This window comes from Tachysurus vachellii, chromosome 18 (genome assembly GCF_030014155.1).
Source record: "Tachysurus vachellii isolate PV-2020 chromosome 18, HZAU_Pvac_v1, whole genome shotgun sequence".
Classification (NCBI taxonomy): Eukaryota; Metazoa; Chordata; class Actinopteri; order Siluriformes; family Bagridae; genus Tachysurus; species Tachysurus vachellii.
The window spans coordinates 3101206-3121587 of record NC_083477.1 but is presented as its reverse complement, the minus strand read 5'-3'; the positions used below and the strand labels follow the sequence as shown (position 1 = coordinate 3121587).

Genomic DNA, 20382 nt, shown 5'->3' with positions numbered 1-20382 from the left:
TGTTTACATTTTTTGTGACCTCTTTATTTAATTTTATTTATTCATTCCTTCCTACAATAAAATCAGCAATGTTATCAAACACCCACACGTTCTGACTATTAGTCTGTTTGGAACCTTGAAGTATCTTAACTTGCTTTGTTCACCTAATAATTATTTTATTTTAGATTATTATTAATAATTATTATTTTATTTTATTGTTATTAATAATGAGGCATGGTGGCTTAGTGGTTAGCACGTTCACCTCACACCTCCAGGGTCGGGGTTCGATTCCCGCCTCCGCCTTGTGTGGTGTGGAGTTTGCATGTTCTCCCCGTGCCTCGGGGGTTTCCTCCGGGTACTCCGGTTTCCTCCCCCGGTCCAAAGACATGCATGGTAGGTTGATTGGCATCTCTGGAAAATTGTCCGTAGTGTGTGAGTGAATGAGAGTGTGTGTGTGTGCCCTGTGATGGGTTGGCACTCCGTCCAGGGTGTATCCTGCCTTGATGCCCGATGACACCTGAGATAGGCACAGGCTCCCCGTGACCCAAGGTAGTTCGGATAAGCGGTAGAAAATGAATGAATGAATGAATGTTATTAATAATAATAAATAATTAAATAAATAATAATAATAATAATAGTATTATTATTATAGTATATAATAATAGTATTATTAATAATAATAATTTTTATTAATCATTATAATAATAATATTATTATTATTATTATTATTATTATTATTATTATTATTATTATTATTAAATAGTAATAAACCACAAATAATTACTGCACAGTGTTTTAGTCTTTCACAGAAATCAAAGGGTTTACAGGGAAAATGGCAACTTGTGACGTCACGCGACATCAAAGGATATGTGATGGTAGTTAAAGTTGTGTTTGTAATTTGACGACGGTCCCTTACTTGGAAACGAACGGTATTTAGGCCAAATTGTGTGGGGAAAAAACCTTAATAAACACTATAATGTGTGTTTTCTCAGATGATAGCGTACACACAGATGATAAAATGAAAATAAAAATAGGTTACAAATAAAACTAGTTAAAATACACAGCTGATAAAGTTCGCGTACATTCTACAGAGATTGAACAGAATTGACGTGTTCAAATCGCCTCGGACTTGCTACATAGGTGCACTACATGCTCCTTGCTACACCCTAACCTTAACACCCTATCTAGTGCACTTTATTTACAAAGTCTAGCCGTTTGACATACGGCCTCTGATTGACCGTGCGCGCGCCACGTTGCCATGGTGATATCGGGTTATAAACCGTTCACGCGTTCAAGGCAACAGAGAAAAGCAGTGAGGAGTTTGTAAGTGGAGATGGTTCTAACTTTACTTTTATCGTCATAAATACACATTTTTGTCGTAAAAAGTTTTCTCATTTATTTTGTTTAGACAGAGTGGAGTGTAATGGACACCAGTAGGGGTCTGGATCATGATCCTGTTCATCCTCAGCTTTTAGACACACACAGCTGTAAGGTATGTCTGGTTACACACACACACACACACACACACACACACACACACACACAGCTGTAAGGTATGTCTGGTTACACACACACACACACATACAGCTGTAAGGTATGTCTGGTTGCACACACACACACACACACACACACACACACACACAGCTGTAAGGTATGTCTGGTTACACACACACACACACACACACATACACACACACACACACATACACAGCTGTAAGGTATGTCTGGTTACACACACACACACACACACACACACATACACAAACACACACACAGCTGTAAGGTCTGTCTGGTTACACACACACACACATACACACAAACACACACACACACACACACACACACACACACACACACACACACACAGCTGTAAGGTCTGTCTGGTTACACACAAACACACACACACACACACAGCTGTAAGGTCTGTCTGGTTACACACACTCGTGCACACACACACGCACACACACACACACTCGCGCACACACACGCACACACACACACACACACTCGCGGCACGCACACACCCACCCACACACAAACACACACACACACACAAACACACACACAAACACATACACACGCACATACACACAAACACACACACAAACACACACACACAAACACACACGCACATACACAAACACACACACACAAACACACACACATAAACACACACACACACACACACACACACACACACACACACACACAGATGTTCACACACATATATACATTTCTCTTCATTATACAGTATATAATATTTCTCATACGTTAAACTTACACAATAATGAGATTATAATGTGAACGAACTGTTACTATAGAAAAGGAAAACATTATAACAAACGTGTGAATCAAGAATCCAATAGTTCTGTGGGATAATTTACTTTAAGGTGCAGTGTGTTTGTCTGGGATGTGTGTATAATTCCTGATCTTAGCGGTCCATCTGTTTAATGTCATTTCTCCAGAATGCACCACTTCCTCCTGTTCTGCAGAGACGAGCTCCTCGAGCCCCACAATACATCACCTCCTACATGGAGCATGACCCCAAACCTGTAGATGATGTATTGAGAAACGTCATTTATCCGAAAGCGGCTCCACACTGGCGCGCGCATTATCTCAGTGATCTGGCTAAGAAGGTAATAATATTATTGATAATAATAATAATAATAATAATAATAATAATAATAATAATAATAATAATAATAATGGGGGGGGGCACGGTGGCTTAGTGGTTAGCACGTTCGCCTCACACCTCCAGGGTTGGGGGTTTGATTCCCGCCTCCGCCTTGTGTGTGTGGAGTTTGCATGTTCTCCCCGTGCCTCGGGGGTTTCCTCCGGGTACTCCGGTTTCCTCCCCCGGTCCAAAGACATGCATGGTAGGTTGATTGGCATCTCTGGAAAATTGTCCGTAGTGTGTGATTGTGTGAGTGAATGAGAGTGTGTGTGTGTGCCCTGCGATGGGTTGGCACCCCGTCCAGGGTGTATCCTGCCTTGATGCCCAATGACGCCTGAGATAGGCACAGGCTCCCCGTGACCCGAGGTAGTTCAGATAAGTGGTAGAAGATGGATGAATGGATGGATGGATAATAATAATAATAATAATAAATTCAATTCTACTTAGCGACAGTGAAGTATATTTTTTATGGAAGTCATCCATAACCAGTCATGAAGTGATAAATTATGTTTGTAGATCATTTGAGTTTGAAGCCCTTTCTGGGTGCCTGTGGTGATCAATGTGGCAAGTACCAAGGCTGTGATAATCTGCCCCTGGAGATAAGGTGTGTGTGTGTGTTTCGGTGCAGCTGCGAGACAGCCGATCGGTCAGATCCGTGTCTGCGCCGCCTGTCAGTGAGATGAAGGATCAGTACAGGGGACGATCAGCACCATACCAGCCTCTGGAGCCTCACTACAGGACGCTGCAGGTAGGAAGACGGGAGCAAGGGGTCACAAAGGGCCGGTGATTTAAAATATCTGTTATGGGGAATCTGGGCCTCAATCATAACCATGTGCTAAAGCTTTATTAGCAGATAGTGTAAATAAATATAAGCATTAAAATAATCTATATTTAAAGTAGGATTACATCCAAAGCGAGGTTTATCTGGATGCGCTTGTTATTCGTAACGTGTTATTGTTTCTATAGCAACAACATCTATAGGAACGTGTATGACATATGCTTGAAATAATCTCATGTCAACGACAAACAGACTAAGATAACTTGTTGTTATTAACCAAAGTTATTATTACTAACTTTGATTCATTTACTATAACGGCACAACCCAAGTGTTTCCTTCCTAACTATTGTTTTAGCGATTAATACTCGTTTATCAAAGGAATATAAACGAGTGTCTTATGGAAATGAAACACAACCCATTAAGCTTTTTTTTTTTAATGAATTTTTTGTGTAAATTTTTATTTTATAAAATGTTAAATGTAATCATTTTACATCGATTTCTTTCTAAGGGTCTTTTATTTTGTCATTTATGTCTAGACAAGGTCAAAGGTATTCCTAATGTCAAAACTTCCATCCACTCGTAATGCAGACGATACACACCTGTGGGTCCGCACAGGAAGTTAAAGCTGTAAACATATTATATCTATACTTATATACGTAAACATAATCATTACTCTGAGACATTATACTTCAGGATAGCAGGTAGCTTCTGTGTAAGCTTGCACAGAATTCAATTGATTTGAAACAAGTCTAAGGTCCATGTTCATTCCGTGCACACGAAAAAGCATTCTTTTACATTTCCTCTAGTGAGTCAACAGAATCTGGTGCATGGATTGTCTTCTAATTAAACTATCCGACAGGATGGGAGGAGATTATGAGGAAAGTGGGGAAGGAGGAAAGAGAAAACGGAAGGCATTGATGCTAAATAACGATGATTCATTCAAAGTCTGCTTACGGAAAGCTTTTCTTAGCCTAAGGATTACAGAGCTCTCAGCATGCAGGTTCTTGCTAATGGAGCCGATGGAGAGACTAATGCCACTCATGATTATTTTAATCAGACACTGCACGGACAACTCCATCAGCCTTCGGATCTGCAGCCCGAAGAGCCGGCGATCAGCACAACACACGCAGACTACAGGCGCTTCAGCAGGTAAGCAGCAGGGGGCAGTTTACAGATTAGATAGATAGATAGATAGATAGATAGATAGATAGATAGATAGATAGATACTGTAGATAGATAGATAGATACTGTAGATAGATACTGTAGATATATACTGTAGATAGATAGATAGAAAGATAGATAGATAGATAGATAGATAGATAGATAGATAGATAGATAGATAGATAGATAGATACTGTAGATAGATAGATACTAGATAGATAGAATAGATAGATAGATAGATAGATAGATACTGTAGATAGATAGATAGGTAGATAGAAAGAAAGAAAGAAAGAAAGAAAGAAAGAAAGAAAGAAAGAAAGAAAGAAAGAAAGAAAGAGAACGGGGCATGGAAGCCTTTATTATCGCCACATATACATTACAGCACAGTGGAAATCTTTTCTTCACATACCCCAACTGAGGAGGTTGGGGTCAGAGTGCAGGGGCAGTTATGATACAGCGCCCCTGGATCAGGAAGGGTTGAGGGCCATGCTCAAGGGCCCAGCAGTGGCAGCTTGGCTGTGCTGGGCCTTGAACCCTGATCCTCCGATCAACAACCCAAAGCCTTAACCAGTTGAGCCACCACTGCCCCTATTTATTTATTTATTTATTTATTTATTTATTTATTTTTATACACTCACTGAGCACTACAGTGAATAGTGAGCAGGGTTTAACTTTACTTTACTTCACTTTACAAAAAAGTACTTCTTCAGTGTATGGACTTCACAAGGTTCCTTTAAGATTCTGGTCCATGCTGATATGATTGCATCATGCAGATTTTAAACCTTCATGCTTTCCTGTTCTACCACATCCCAAAAGTGTTCTCAGATCCGGTGATGTTAAAGGTCACCGAAGGACACTGGACTCACCGTCATGCTCACGTGATGACATTTTGCTTTATGACACGCCGCATTATCATGCTTACTTATCAAGTTAGGCATTATTCATTCATTCATTCATTTTCTACCGCTTATCGGAACTACCTCGGGTCACGGGGAGCCTGTGCCTATCTCAGGCGTCATCGGGCATCAAGGCAGGATACACCCTGGACGGAGTGCCAACCCATCACAGGGCACACACACACTCTCATTCACTCACACTATCACACACTAGGGACAATTTTTCCAGAGATGCCAATCAACCTACCATGCATGTCTTTGGACCGGGGGAGGAAACCGGAGTACCCGGAGGAAACCCCCGAGGCACGGGGAGAACATGCAAACTCCACACACACAAGGAGAAGGCGGGAATCGAACCCCCAACCTGGAGGTGTGAGGCAAACGTGCTAACCACTAAGCCACCGTGTCCCCCCAAGTTAGCCATTAGAAGATGTTAAATTGTGTCATATGAAAAGATGCACGTGCTCAGTAGCAATAGTCACACAGGCTGTGGCATTCAAGCCATAACCGATCAGACCCAAAGTGTGTTAAGAAAACATTCCCCACACTGTCAGCCTGGACTGTTAACACAAGGCAGGTTGGGTCCATGGGTTAATGCTGTTGGTGCCAAATTCTGACCCTACCTTCTATGTGCCTCAGCAGAAATCCTCCAGGCTGGTGGAGGTGGTTTACAGTGTGGGGAATGCCACAGCCTGTGTGAGTATTGCTGCTGAGCATGTGCATCATTTCATAGACACAGTTTAACATCATCTAATGGCTAACTTCTAGCATGACAATTCACCATGTCATAAAGCGAAAGTCGTCTCAAACTGGTATCATAACAGTGAGTTCCGTGAGTTTCATACTGTAGTCACTGGATCTGAGAAAACCTTTGGGATGAGAACATCTGTGCGAGTCAGCAGAAATCCAGATTCAGACCAATCAGACCAGGTTAGATGTTCCTGTGTCCATTTGTTGTCGTGGTCCTATGCTGTTGTAGTGAAAGTGAAAAGTGACGTGACATGAGTACGGTGACCCATAGTCGGAATTCGTTCTCTGCATTTAACCCATCCAAAGTGCACACACACACACACAGCAGTGAACACACACACACCCTGAACACACACCCGGAGCAGTAGGCAGCCATTTATGCCGCGGCGCCCGGGGAGCAGTTGGGGGGGTTCGGTGCCTTGCTCAAGGGCACCTCAGTCGTGGCCGGCCCGAGACTCGAACCCACAACCTTAGGGTTAGGAGTCATGACTTCCCCCATCTTCTTCATGGCGGGAAGTCCATCCATTCCCCCCATCTTTGAAGTAGCTCTTCTTCTTCAAAGTTTGATGTTGCTTTTCTGCTCACCACAATTGTACAGAGCGGCTGTCTGAGTTGGTGTCAGCTCAAAATAGTCGGGTAATTTTTCGCTGATCTCCATCAGAACTGGACGTTCTCCACTCTGGAGACTGTGTGTAAACCCACAGGAGATGCGCTGTTATAGAAATACTCAACCCAGCCTGTCTGGCACCAACACTCATACCACGGTCGAAATCACTGACATCACATTTTTCCCGCATTCTCTTGTTTGTTGTGAACATGATTCTCAATGCTGCTGACTGATTAGATAACTCTATGGATATTTAGGTATATAAGTGTTTCTGATACCAGGGTGTCGCAGTAGTGTCCATACACGAGGGACGGAGTACACCATGTAGCCATGAGAATGATTCAAATATGTTCTTTATTAGTCACAGTTGGTCTTTAAGCTACCTGAAAAAATATATAGTATAAACTGTATGAACATTTTCGACATTTTAATATAGTGTATAGAGACTTTTTGGGACAGGACACCATGTATATACGGTGTGTATAGCAGCGCTTCAGCAGGTAACCAGCAGGGGGCAGTGTAGCAGCATGGTGTGCGGTGTGGAGGAGAAACAGAGCTGAGGGACGCTGATCTAAATGTTAGGAATAAAGTCACTAGGAGATTATTATGAATATCTATCTATCTATCTATCTATCTATCTATCTATCTATCTATCTATCTATCTGTCTATCTGTCTGTCTGTCTGTCTGTCTGTCTGTCTGTTCCTCCAGCCATCCATCTGTCCATGTTTTTATCTGTTTGTCTGCCTGTCTGCCTCTCTGTGTCTCTCTTGTATGTGTGTATGCATATGTGTGTGTGTGTGTGTTTATCTCTTTAGCTATTTAAGTAATATATTGTGAGCCATATCCATAAAACTAAAGATAATACTACTACTACTACTACTACTACTACTACTACTACTACTACTAATAATAATAATAATAATAATAATAATAATAATAAATCCTGCTCTTGACTATATTTTTGGTACGAGTCCTTATGAACGTCGCAGTGTGTTCCAGTCGGGTAACTCCACTCCTTCAGCTCTCAAATGATCTGTACATCAATTATACAAGCAGCTTTTAGCCAGAATGATGAATACACATGCTGACGTGATTGAAAACTTTAATTCCATTCCTGGCCTGCAACAGCAGCTGCAGTCCAACACAAACAACAACGAAGCACTTGGTCCCAGTAGATGTGGCTTAATACCACATTCATATCAGGTTAAAGTTCCATTGATCAAGAGATGACTTGAGTAGCAGATTCCATTTTGCAACCTTGAGCCCACAATACCACAAGTTTCACAACTCTGACTTCCACTTCTTACTTTTTATTCTTCTCACTCACTCACTCACTCACTCACTCACTCATTTTCTACCGCTTATCCGAACTACCTCGGGTCACTGGGAGCCTCTCATTCACACGCTCTCATTCACTTACACAATCACACACTACGGACAATTTTCCAGAGATGCCAATCAACCTACCATGCATGTCTTTGGACCGGGGGAGGAAACCGGAGTACCCGGAGGAAACCCCCGAGGCACGGGGAGAACATGCAAACTCCACACACACAAGGCGGAGGCGGGAATCGAACCCCCAACCCTGGAGGTGTGAGGATCTCTTATTAATACATTTACTTACATTCACGGCATTTGGCAGACTTATCCCTTATCCATTTATTTTATTCATGCAACCTAGCAGTCGAGAGTTAAGGGCCTTGTTAAGGGCCCAGCAACCTTCCGATCAGTAGACCAACGGCTTAACCACTTCCAGTATAACCTCCCCGCAGCTGGAATATGAATTAAGAGTTTGATACAGACATAATCAGGTAATTACTAAAAGTCTGACATGCTGTGAGTGCACAGTAACTGATAAATTGATAGCCAAATCATATGTTTCTTCTCTCTGTCTCTCTCAGTCTCTTTCTTCTCTGAATAAGTAGGTCGAGTTGAGCTGACCTCCGAGCTGAAATGGTCACCGAATCGTCTGGAAACACTTTGTTTAAAAGGGCACTTAAAACCCTCTTCCTGAAGGGCGGGGATTTGAAAGGAAACACTCGTTATGTCAGACTGCGATACAGCTTACCTGGAGACGATCCCAGGCATGTTATAGGAAACGATGCTGCCCTCAGAAGACTCACAATCTCATAAATGCATGCGTATTGACAGCCGTTGACACTAAGTGAAAGAGCGGCATGCTTGTGGAAGCCAGCGGACGCCAGAAGCTATTTAAATGTCTTGTGCTTGTATGATGATTCCGTAAAAGCAGCTCAGAATGTTGAACCAGCATAAAAAATAAATACAGATTGCGAAATTCTGTTATGCTTAAAAATTCACCCCCCACCTAGGATATTGTTTTGGTTGTTGATTGGTCTGTGATCAAAGTTCTAATGATGTCATTATGACATCACAACATCTCTGTCTTCATGATACATTGGACCTTGTTCACTCTTGTACCAGTTGTGAATGGACTACCTGTGACAGGTGAATCAATTCCCACCCACCTGCCAGCGAGGTTGAACGGGTTCCTCCACATGTGGACGCGCGAGGTCACCTGATCGCATCTCTTTCAACTGCCGCTTATATAACTTATTTTTCCAATCTCTGGGGATAGCGCTATCTGTCCTCTTCCTTATACATGGCTCACAGATAAATGGCTAGTGTCACTTTGATTGACAGGATGCTGACTGGATTTTGTGTTGCGCTGTTAACAGTCTGACTGTAGATTTATGGGCATTAGATTTACGAGCATTCAGTTTGTTGCACTCTCTCTCACTCATTTTCTACCGCTTATCCAAACTACCTCGGGTCACGGGGAGCCTGTGCCTATCTCAGGCGTCATCGGGCATCAAGGCAGGATACACTCTGGACGGAGTGCCAACCCATCGCAGGGCACACACACACTCTCATTCACTCACACAATCACACACTATGGACAATTTTCCAGAGATGCCAATCAACCTACCATGCATGTCTTTGGACCGGGGGAGGAAACCGGAGTACCCGGAGGAAACCCCCGAGGCACGGGGAGAACATGCAAACTCCACACACACAAGGCAGAGGCGGGAATCGAACCCCCAGCCCTGGAGGTGTGAGGCGAACGTGCTAACCACTAAGCCACCGTGACCCCCCAGTTTGTTGCAGTTAAAAGTAAACAATCTTTGCTTTGTCATTTACTCTTTTGACTCTCTGTCTTGTTCCAGGTCTGAATTGGCTCTTCTCTCCGGCTCAGATGATTCGCCCACCCATGCACACCTCACCAAGAGCGCCACACCGCCCCGGCTCCTGGCTCTCGAGGCCCCGCCCAGCACATCCTCTCAGCTCCAGTTGCACCGTCCACCCGTACCGGTGCCCCACGGAGGCAGAAGCAGCTTGTACATGGATAGTATCGGTTTACCTGCATCTCTACCCAAGTCCTGCACCACCTCCATGGCTGCCCTTGCTGGGACAAATCACAACGGGGAAAGTGAGCTGAGCTTACTGGAGCACGTCCTGGATGTGCCCGAGATGTACGGCACAGAGAACCAGACGTACGGGAAAGGAAAGATAGTGCTTGTGTGAGATAGAGAGAGAGCACACAGCATTCATTATTCACCAGATCTAGCCATTTTTGTCCAGTCGCTTAATAATGGATGTTTAGCCCAGTTTGATTTAAAAATCATTGATTTTTTTCAAAGCCAAATGGGTCCTTTTGGTAAATATGTATATATATATTTGTTTTATTGTTTATTTGATCATAAGATAAAAGCAAATAAATGCTTGTGTTTGAGAGAAAGCGCTGAGAGACTGTGTGAGCATTAAGCTGGTCATGCTCCTTGTGTGTCAGTGTGATATGCAAAGGATTGTGGGAAAAACTGCAATGTGTGTAAACAGCGAGAGACTGAAAGCAGGCAGGGAGGTGTGTGTGTGTGTGTGTGTGTGTGTGAGAGAGAGAGAGAGTGAGAGATTTTGCTGAACATGCATTTGAGACAACTGAAGATGATGGGAACATGGAATAATCCGGAGACATCAGCACTGAACTACACAGAGCATGAGAGAGAGAGAAAGAGAAAGAGAAAGAGAAAGAGAGAGAGAAAAGGAGGGGGAATTAAAAAATAAATTAAAATAGTAGGGATTTGGCAGCATCTCATAAATTAGCCTTTTTGAATCTGTGTGAGTTTTCTTTTCCACACCCCTGCTCTTCCGCTCCTTCCGCCCACCTGCTCGCCGGATCTCTGACTCTCCTCCCCCTCTGTCTCAAGCGGCGGTGTGCCAGACAGACAGACAGAGAGAGAGAGAGAGAGAGAGACACACACAGAGAAAGAGAGAGAGAGAGAGAGAGAGACACACACACAGAGAAAGAAAGAGAGAGAGAGAGAGAGAGAGAGAGGGGAGAAGAAGGAAAGCTTTAAACCTGCATAAAGAAATATGACATGAACTAATGGAGGTAAATCTATTAAGAATTAATTTGTCACTTTAAAGTCATTGAAGGTGATCAGGTGCTTCACAAAAGGTTCTTTAGACTGAGGAACATCTGACATACGCTATTTATTATACCTTTAGGGCACGTCATGGTAGTGCAAACAAGATGGCGGCAGGCATTTTTCTATCTATAATCAGATCATTTTAATACAATATAATAATAATAATAATAATAATAATAATAATAATAATAATAATAATAATAATAAGCCCCACCTCTTGCAACATGCAGGTGTATCAGATACATGACATGAAGAAAGCACAACATTTGCTTGAACTTTAGAGTATAACTTTATTATTATTATTATTATTATTATTATTATTATTATTATTATTATTATTATTATTATTATTATTATCTCTATTGTATTTAGACTGTGATGTGAAAATGAAGGAACTCATGTCTGGAAATTTGGACATTTGGACATTTTTTGGTTTTTGTAAATGTATGAACAGAGGGGGTCACGGTGGCTTAGTGGTTAGCACGTTTGCCTCACACCTCCAGGGTTGGGGGTTCGATTCCCGCCTCCGCCTTGTGTGTGTGGAGTTTGCATGTTCTCCCCGTGCCTCGGGGGTTTCCTCCGGGTACTCCGGTTTCCTCCCCCAGTCCAAAGACATGCATGGTAGGTTGATTGGCATCTCTGGGAAATTGTCCATAGTGTGTGATTGTGTGAGTGAATGAGAGTGTGTGTGTGCGCTGTGATGGGTTGGCACTCCGTCCAGGGTGTATCCTGCCTTGATGCCCGATGACGCCTGAGATAGGCACAGGCTCCCCGTGACCCGAGTTAGTTCGGATAAGCGGTAGAAAATGAGAGAGAGAGTGAGTGTATGAACAGAGGACTGGTGTAGTGATGCCTCCTCACACCTCCAGGGTCTTGCAGGGGTTCAATCCTGACCTGGGTTTACTGTCTATTCTTCACTTGTAGCTTCTCTTGTTTCCACCTACATCCTAAACAACATCCTATTTCCACTGCTCTCGGGATTCACCACCGCTCCAACCATCTGCATGCAAACAAAACTATCGCTAAAAATTTATTTTATTCTCTCGGCAGAGATGAATTCGTGTTCGTTCCTTTTCTTTTCGTTCAATATAGGATCAAATAATAGTTTGAAAACAGCGCACAAGAAAAGAGTTTATATTCAAGGCTCTACAAAAGATATGGCATGATTACAGACCAGAAACATTTTGAAAGCGAAATGCTCTTTTAATGAGTGTGTGTGTGTGATATTTATTATCCCTCCAATTCAATATTATAATCAGTTGTCAGTGCGAATATACTTCCCTGAAGCACTATTTCTTTCTTTTTTTTTTTTTTTTAATATATTTTAATTTTCTCTTGCATTCCCTCATGATTTTCTCATCATCATGACTCACATCATTCACATCATTTTTTTTGTAGCGTTGTGTTGACAATTCATCAGAATTCATCGTCTTTTCACAGACTAAAGACTACATCACTAGTCTCTTTTCACAGAAAAAAGAAACATGTCCAAACATGTCCAGCTGTGTGTGTGTGTGTGTGTGTGTGTGTGTGTGTGTGCTTGGAATACATTGACCTGGGTGTGAGATTTAGCAATACCAAGCTATTGATTGTTAAGGTCGGAGGTCATGTCTTAGCTACAGGACTTATGAGTGCTGATTACACCAACCAGAGACACAGAGATCTCATCAGCCAGCCGCTTGGACTGGGAGGAGCTTGTCTTCTCTGTGGAGCTATAAATCACAGCGTCTTGAGAATAAAAAATGGCATTTCATGTTCCACAGTGGCATCTGGATCAGGACATGATTGGCAGCATCTACCAAGCGAGAACGAAGGAGGCTGTAAATCCCGCGTCTGTCTAACCGACGCATAATTTGCCAACCTTTGAGATTTCGCGAGTCTCGGATTTATAACACGTCTTTGGTCCGACGGTGAAAAAAAAAATCATCACACACGTTGAGCTGTTGTGTAATCGAAAATGGCTGGGAACATTATGACACTTAAAAAAAGAAATTCGGAACTGAATATTGCACTGACAAGCAGTTTTAACCCTCGTGTTGTCCTCCTATACAAATTAGGAGCGCTGGGTCAACTTGACCTTATTTTGACTGCTTATAAAAAATGAACTATATATGATAGCCTTTTTTTTTTTTTTTTTTTACCTTTTTAGTCTAACTTGTTTCCAACATATTAACATATATTTTGCAAAATGTTTTTGTTATATTTGGTATAATAAACCTCATTAATATGCAAAAATGCCTCATTTTTTAGTAAAAAAAAAACAAACAGAAATTTTGAATTATTTTCACTATAGAGGCACAAACGTTGATGCACGATTACAGGCTGGTATATTTCAAAGCCAGGAGATTGTTTTGAAACCATTTTGACCATTTTTAATGTCAGCAAATAATAAAACCTGTTTTTTTTCCAGGCCAAATTGACGAATGATTATAAATCAAAAATTCTACAATTAGCACCATTCTGTGTGTAATATCTATTTTACACTTGTAATATGTATTTTACCCACCTGATGTCATCTGATCAACCAACAACAGGCTACACACACACACACACACACCCACACAACCACACACACACTCAAAAACATGGCATAATTTCATGTGAGTAAACCTTCTTTTACACTCCTTATGGTTTTTTTTTTATTACACTTAATTTATGACCATTAAACCTTATAAAATTATGCCATGTTTTGAGTAAAATAAGCAGAAATTATTAAATATTATTTTGGATAACCACTGACTGATGAATGTCAAACATTACTCAGCATATCTCTAGGCCAAAGCTTACTGATGCAACTAAATGTATAAATAAGAGAGAGGAAACAAATATGATTTACAAAACACATGTATTTTATTTTTTAACTTCTTTATAGAAATAGTGTGTGTGTGTGTGTGTGTGTGTGTGAAGCTTCTTGGTAGATTAGATTTTGCCCCCAGCTGGACAAATGCATCTGACAAGTGTGAAATATTTACAAATGAGTAGCTTTTGTTTTTTCTGGAGGCCTAATGAATTGCAATGCCCAATGCTTGTGTGTGTGTGTGTGTGTGTGTGTGTGTGTGTGCGTGTGTGTGTGCAGCATCATTTCGGTAGATCATATTTTGCCCTCTGCTAGGCGAAGGCATATCAAAAGTGTGAAATATTTACAAATGTTTAGCTTTTGTTTTTTCTGGAGGCCTAATGAAATGCAATGCCCAATTTGTGTGTGTGTGTGTGCATGTGTGTGTGTGTGTGGGGTGTGAGTGTGTGTTTTGGGTACGTGTGTTAGTGGACATTTTACGTCTGCATTTTTGTGTTTGTATGTATGTTCATTGCGCTGAAAAGGGCAAAATTATGACCTATTGCCCCACTAAATGTGGCCGAGTCAAAATGACCCAAGAGGATCACGAACGCGTAGTATATACTGTTCTGAACACATAGTTCAACGAAAATAGACAAAATTAATTTTGCTTGCAAAGTTCATAATTTGGAACAATCCTGGTAAATTTCAGGCAAATATGTGGAAGAAAACCAAAGTTATGACACATTCAATTCTTCCAGCGGGATCAAAAAGACCCATGGACAACATGAAGGTTAATGGCTTTCTTTATATTGTGATGCTACAAAATAATGGTGGTCATCTGTAACTCTTAGCATGATGCCTAGCTTTAACAACAATACCTGTGAATACTTGATGAACATTCATTCATACATTCATTCATTTTCTACCGCTTATCCGAACTACCTCGGGTCACGGGGAGCCTGTGCGTCATTGGGCATCAAGGCAGGATACACCCTGGATGGAGTGCCAACCCATCGCAGGGCACACACACACACTCTCATTCACTCACGCAATCACACACTATGGACAATTTTCCAGAGATGCCAATCAACCTACCATGCATGTCTTTGGACCGGGGGAGGAAACCGGAGTACCCGGAGGAAACCCCCGAGGCACGGGGAGAACATGCAAACTCCACACACACAAGGCGGAGGTGGGAATCGAACCCCCAACCCTGGAGGTGTGAGGCGAACGTGCTAACCACTAAGCCACCGTGCCCTCCTACTTGATGAACATGGATCTGTTTATTCTTTTCTATATGAGTTCTTTCGTTAACTAAAAAGAACCGAACATGTGACAAAACTGGACTCCTGAAAACCTCAGTGCTTCCTAATTACAAAATTGGGATAAATTTCAAAGATAGCCATCTTTAATCACTTTATATGTTTATTCCTCTTGTTGCCATGGTGCTAATTGGTGGTCAACTGTTGCCCTTGGGCTGCTTTCTATTTCAGAAGGTGTAGATTATTATCCAGTTCTTCCATGAGAAACATTAATATAAATTCATGTTACATTATTTATTACTCTAATAACCAAAAAAACTTTCTTTGCTAAGGCCATTAACAATGGGGTGTCCGGAGTTGACCTGGTGACTTTGTTGGTGTGGCCATCATGGGTGGGGCAAAATACTAATCCACATGGAGTGGGGTTTCAATGGGATCTTAACACAGAAGTCATAGTTGATACATAGTTGTTGCCTAACAACATTATGCTACATCTTATGACGTATGCTAACGTTACGATTTCAATATCAGTAGCTCACTGTGGCTTATAAAGTACTGAAGAAATCAAGAGATCCAGAATTTGTCTAATGTAAAAAGGCTCTGTCAGTGTTTGCTCACCTGTTTGTTTTTTGTGGTCAGTTTATTGTGACTTCTGCCTTTGCTAGCTAATCGTACCTGTTCCTGAACCAACTGATGATACAGATGTTCAAAAAATCTGAGATATTTGTGTTCATTCAGCTACAAGAGTGTTAGTGAGATCAGCCACTGATGTCAGGTGGAGAGGCTCCAGTTCCAGTTCATCTCAGATGGTCACGGCTCGGTGCAGGAAACTCTGAACTTCATGGAGCGCAGCGGCATTGTCCTGTCCTGCTGGAACAGGTTCAAGCCTCTCGGTTCCAGTGAATTGAAATCGTAACGCTACAACTCATGAAAACATACAGTTGTGTGCTTCCAAATTTGTGCAATGCAACTGGAGAAGAACCACATATGGGAGTGATGGTCATATACACAGTTAAACCCAGGGAAATTCTGAGTGAATTTTTATTTGACAAATAGGCATCTTCTGGCTGGAAATGACACAAAAGGTGACAAAAGAAAGTCATTGTGTTAAAAGAATATTAACCTTTTGACAAAACATTCCATGTGCACCTTTATTCATACCCTTTCTCAGTAACTAGTGGAAAAGCCTTTATTTTTCATCAAGGTGGTCAAACGGTTTATACACATTTCCACTGGGATTTTGTACCGCTCTTCTTTTGCGTAGATCTCCAGGTCCTTGAGGTTGGAAGGCTTCCTTGACATCACTCTGGTCTTCAGTTCTCTCCACAAATTCTCAGTTGGTTCAGGTCTGGACTCTGGCTTGGCCACTCAAATACACTGATATTGCTCTCTGCCAATCATTTCTTGACCACTTTTGCTCTGTGTTTTGGATCGTTATCTTGCTGGAAGTTCTACTGCATCCCCAGGCCAGGTTTTTCTGCAGACTGTTTGATGTTTTGCTCCAGAATTTTAATGTAGTCTTATTTTTACCTGACACCATTTACTTTCACAAGGATGCCTGTCCCATTGGTTGAAAAACACCCCTAAAGCATTGTTCTCCCCACCACGCTTGACCTTGGGGATGGTTTCTTGAGGTTGAATGCTTTTTTTTCTCCTCCAAACAAAATTTTTTTTGTCATTTTTTGCAGACCACAGAATTGATGACCAAAAGGCTTATTCTTTGTCTAGGTGAGCTTTTCTGTGCCTGTCTTAAAGAAGTGGAGTCCTACTTGGTCAGAGTTCATGGATGTCAGCTTTGTGAAGTGTCCACTGGAGTGTCTGCCTTGAAACGTTGGTACCAGAATTACTCTGATAATTCACGACGGCTTTGTTGGGGATTTTTGGCTTTTTCTTAGCCTTAGTGCAGGGGTTACTTTTGGCTTTAAGTTATACATGTGACTGTGGACTTGTTTTGCCATGAGCAGAACAGAGGCTGCAGCTAACCAAGGTCAACTTAATCAAGAAACAGGAATCGAGAAAGAGAAATTACAAAGTATATTTATTATGAGAAAAGCAGAAGTAGCCAGTGAATGGTTTCGTTTGCTTATATTGTGCTGATTTTTATGTTTTTGTGTGCATAAAAGACTAACTGGGAGAACATCAGGGCCATTTTGTTTTATTTTTCATTTCGAAAATGTTGGGTTTTGTTGTGCAACAGTTCAAGAAACTTTATCTCTTTAATCTTATTCGTGACTATTTGGTGTATACATACTAACAGACTCCCACCAGAAACTAGATGGCTAGACAGACAGCCAGACAGCCAGATAGATAGATAGATAGATAGATAGATAGATAGATAGATAGATAGATAGATAGATAGATAGATAGATAGATAGATAGATAGATAGATAGATAGATAGATAGATAGATAGATAGATAGATAGATAGATAGATAGATAGATAGATAGATAGAAAGACAGACAGACAGATAGAACGATAAATAGATAGATAGATAGATAGATAGATAGATAGATAGATAGATAGATAGATAGATAGATAGATAGATAGATAGATAGATAGATAGACAGATAAATAGATAGATAGATAGATAGACAGACAGACAGACAGACAGACAGACAGACAGATAGATAGATAGATAGATAGATAGATAGATAGATAGACAGACAGACAGACAGACAGACAGACAGATAGATAGAAAGAAAGATAAATAGATAGATAGATAGATAGACAGACAGACAGACAGACAGACAGATAGATAGATAGATAGATAGATAGATAGATAGATAGATAGATAGATAGACAGACAGACAGACAGACAGACAGACAGATAGATAGATAGAAAGATAAATAGATAGATAGATAGATAGATAGATAGATAGATAGATAGATAGACAGACAGACAGACAGACAGACAGACAGACAGACAGACAGATAGATAGATAGATAGACAGACAGACAGACAGACAGACAGACAGACAGAAAGATAGATAGATAGATAGATAGATAGATAGATAGATAGATAGACAGACAGACAGACAGACAGACAGACAGATAGATAGATAGAAAGATAAATAGATAGATAGATAGATAGATAGATAGATAGATAGATAGATAGACAGACAGACAGACAGACAGACAGACAGACAGACAGACAGATAGATAGATAGATAGATAGACAGACAGACAGACAGACAGACAGACAGACAGAAAGATAGATAGATAGATAGATAGATAGATAGATAGATAGATAGATAGATAGATAGATAGATAGATAGATCAGTGTTTGTAGGAGGCTTGTCTTGCTTTATTAGTAAGAGACAAAGTGAAGAAGTTATGACTTTGACATGTGATCATGTGACTTACGAAGGCTCTGTTCTGTTGTACTGTTTATTTCCACCGTACTGTCCACACACACATTCAGCACCATTACAGAACGCATGAAGAAATCCATATCAAAGCATCTTTCTGTTTTTACACGATACTGTTTACACTTAGACCCTGTATCTCTCTCTCTCTCTCTCTCTCTCTCTCTCTATCTATCTATCTATCTATCTATCGGTTCAGTTCAGTAGTGCTTTATTGGCGTGAATGTAAAATCACACTGTTGCCAAAGCAAAGTCTCGCTCTCCTTATCTGTGCTCTCTCTCCATCTCTTCATTGTGACTTCTGCCTTTGCTAGCTAATCGTACCTGTTCCTGAACCAATTGATGATTCAGATGTTCATATGTCCTCAAACACACTTTTGAAGCCACTAACTGAATTTGTGTTTATTAAACTGAATGCGTTTCTCCAAGATGTCTCATTCGTTACAAAAAAAAAGGTCAAACAGATTTAAAAATTTAGGTTACAATTTAGGATGAATAAACCATTATCACTGAGATATTTGTGTTCATTCAGCTACAAGAGTGTTAGTGAGATCAGCCACTGATGTCAGGTGGAGACGCTCCAGTTCCAGTTCATCTCAGATGGTCACGGCTCGGTGCAGGAAACTCTGAACTTCATGGAGCGCAGCAGCATTGTCCTGTCCTGCTGGAACAAGTTCGAGCCTCTCGGTTCCAGTGAAGGGAAATCGTAACGCTACAACTCATGAAAACATACAGTTGTGTGCTTCCAAATTTGTGCGATGCAACTGGGGAAGAACCACATATGGGAGTGATGGTCATATACACAGTTAAACCCAGGGAAATTCTGAGTGAATTTTTATTTGACAAATAAGCATCTTCTGTCTGGAAATGACACAAAAGGTGACAAAAGTAAGAAAGTCATTGTGTTAAAAGAATATTAACCTTTTGACAAAACATTCCATGTGCACCTTTATTCATACCCTTTCTCAATAACTAGTGGAAAAGCCTTTATTTTTCATCAAAGTGGTCAAACGGTTTATACACATTTCCACTGGGATTTTGTACCGCTCTTCTTTTGCGTAGATCTCCAGGTCCTTGAGGTTGGAAGGCTTCCTTGACATCACTCTGGTCTTCAGTTCACGTCTGGACTCTGGCTTGGCCACTCAAATACACTGATATTGCTCTCTGCCAATCATTTATAGATAGATAGATAGATAGATAGATAGATAGATAGATAGATAGATAGATAGATAGATAGATAGATAGATAGATAGATAGATCAGTGTTTATAGGAGGCTTGTCTTGCTTTATTAGTAAGAGACGAAGTGAAGAAGTGAAATCCAATATCCCATCCTATTGCAAAAACCAAATGTCATTTGTAGGTTATGACTTTGTCATGTGATCATGTGACTTATGAGGGCTCTGTTCTGTTGTACCGTTTTTATTCCCACCGTACTGTCCACACACATGCCAATAGATCAATATACATGTGAAGACGGTGTGCCCTGGCACATCTAATCTCCATCACAGGGTGTGCTAGAGCAGGGAAACACACCAGAACAGGGGGACTCCTGAATTTATTTATAGCATACATGCATGGCAATGCTGCAGCATCCGGCTCGTGGCGCTTAGATGGTTAAGTGGCACAGGGTGGAGTCTGGGGGAGAGAGGGGCGCACCAGCTGCCACCTTCCTCTCCATCCAAC

At 41.2% G+C, this 20382-nt stretch overlaps 1 protein-coding gene across 1 annotated transcript; it reads left to right on the top strand.

Moving 5' to 3' along the window:
* The first annotated feature begins 1291 nt into the window (after positions 1-1291).
* On the top strand, positions 1292-10464 carry zgc:193811 (uncharacterized protein LOC559801 homolog). The gene is made up of 6 exons (XM_060893162.1): positions 1292-1302; positions 1388-1471; positions 2445-2615; positions 3282-3401; positions 4489-4580; positions 10033-10464. Exons 2-6 carry the CDS (start codon positions 1403-1405, stop codon positions 10388-10390), a joined length of 810 nt encoding a protein of 269 aa, XP_060749145.1. The 5' UTR covers positions 1292-1302; positions 1388-1402; the 3' UTR covers positions 10391-10464.
* Positions 10465-20382: the final 9918 nt, after the last annotated feature.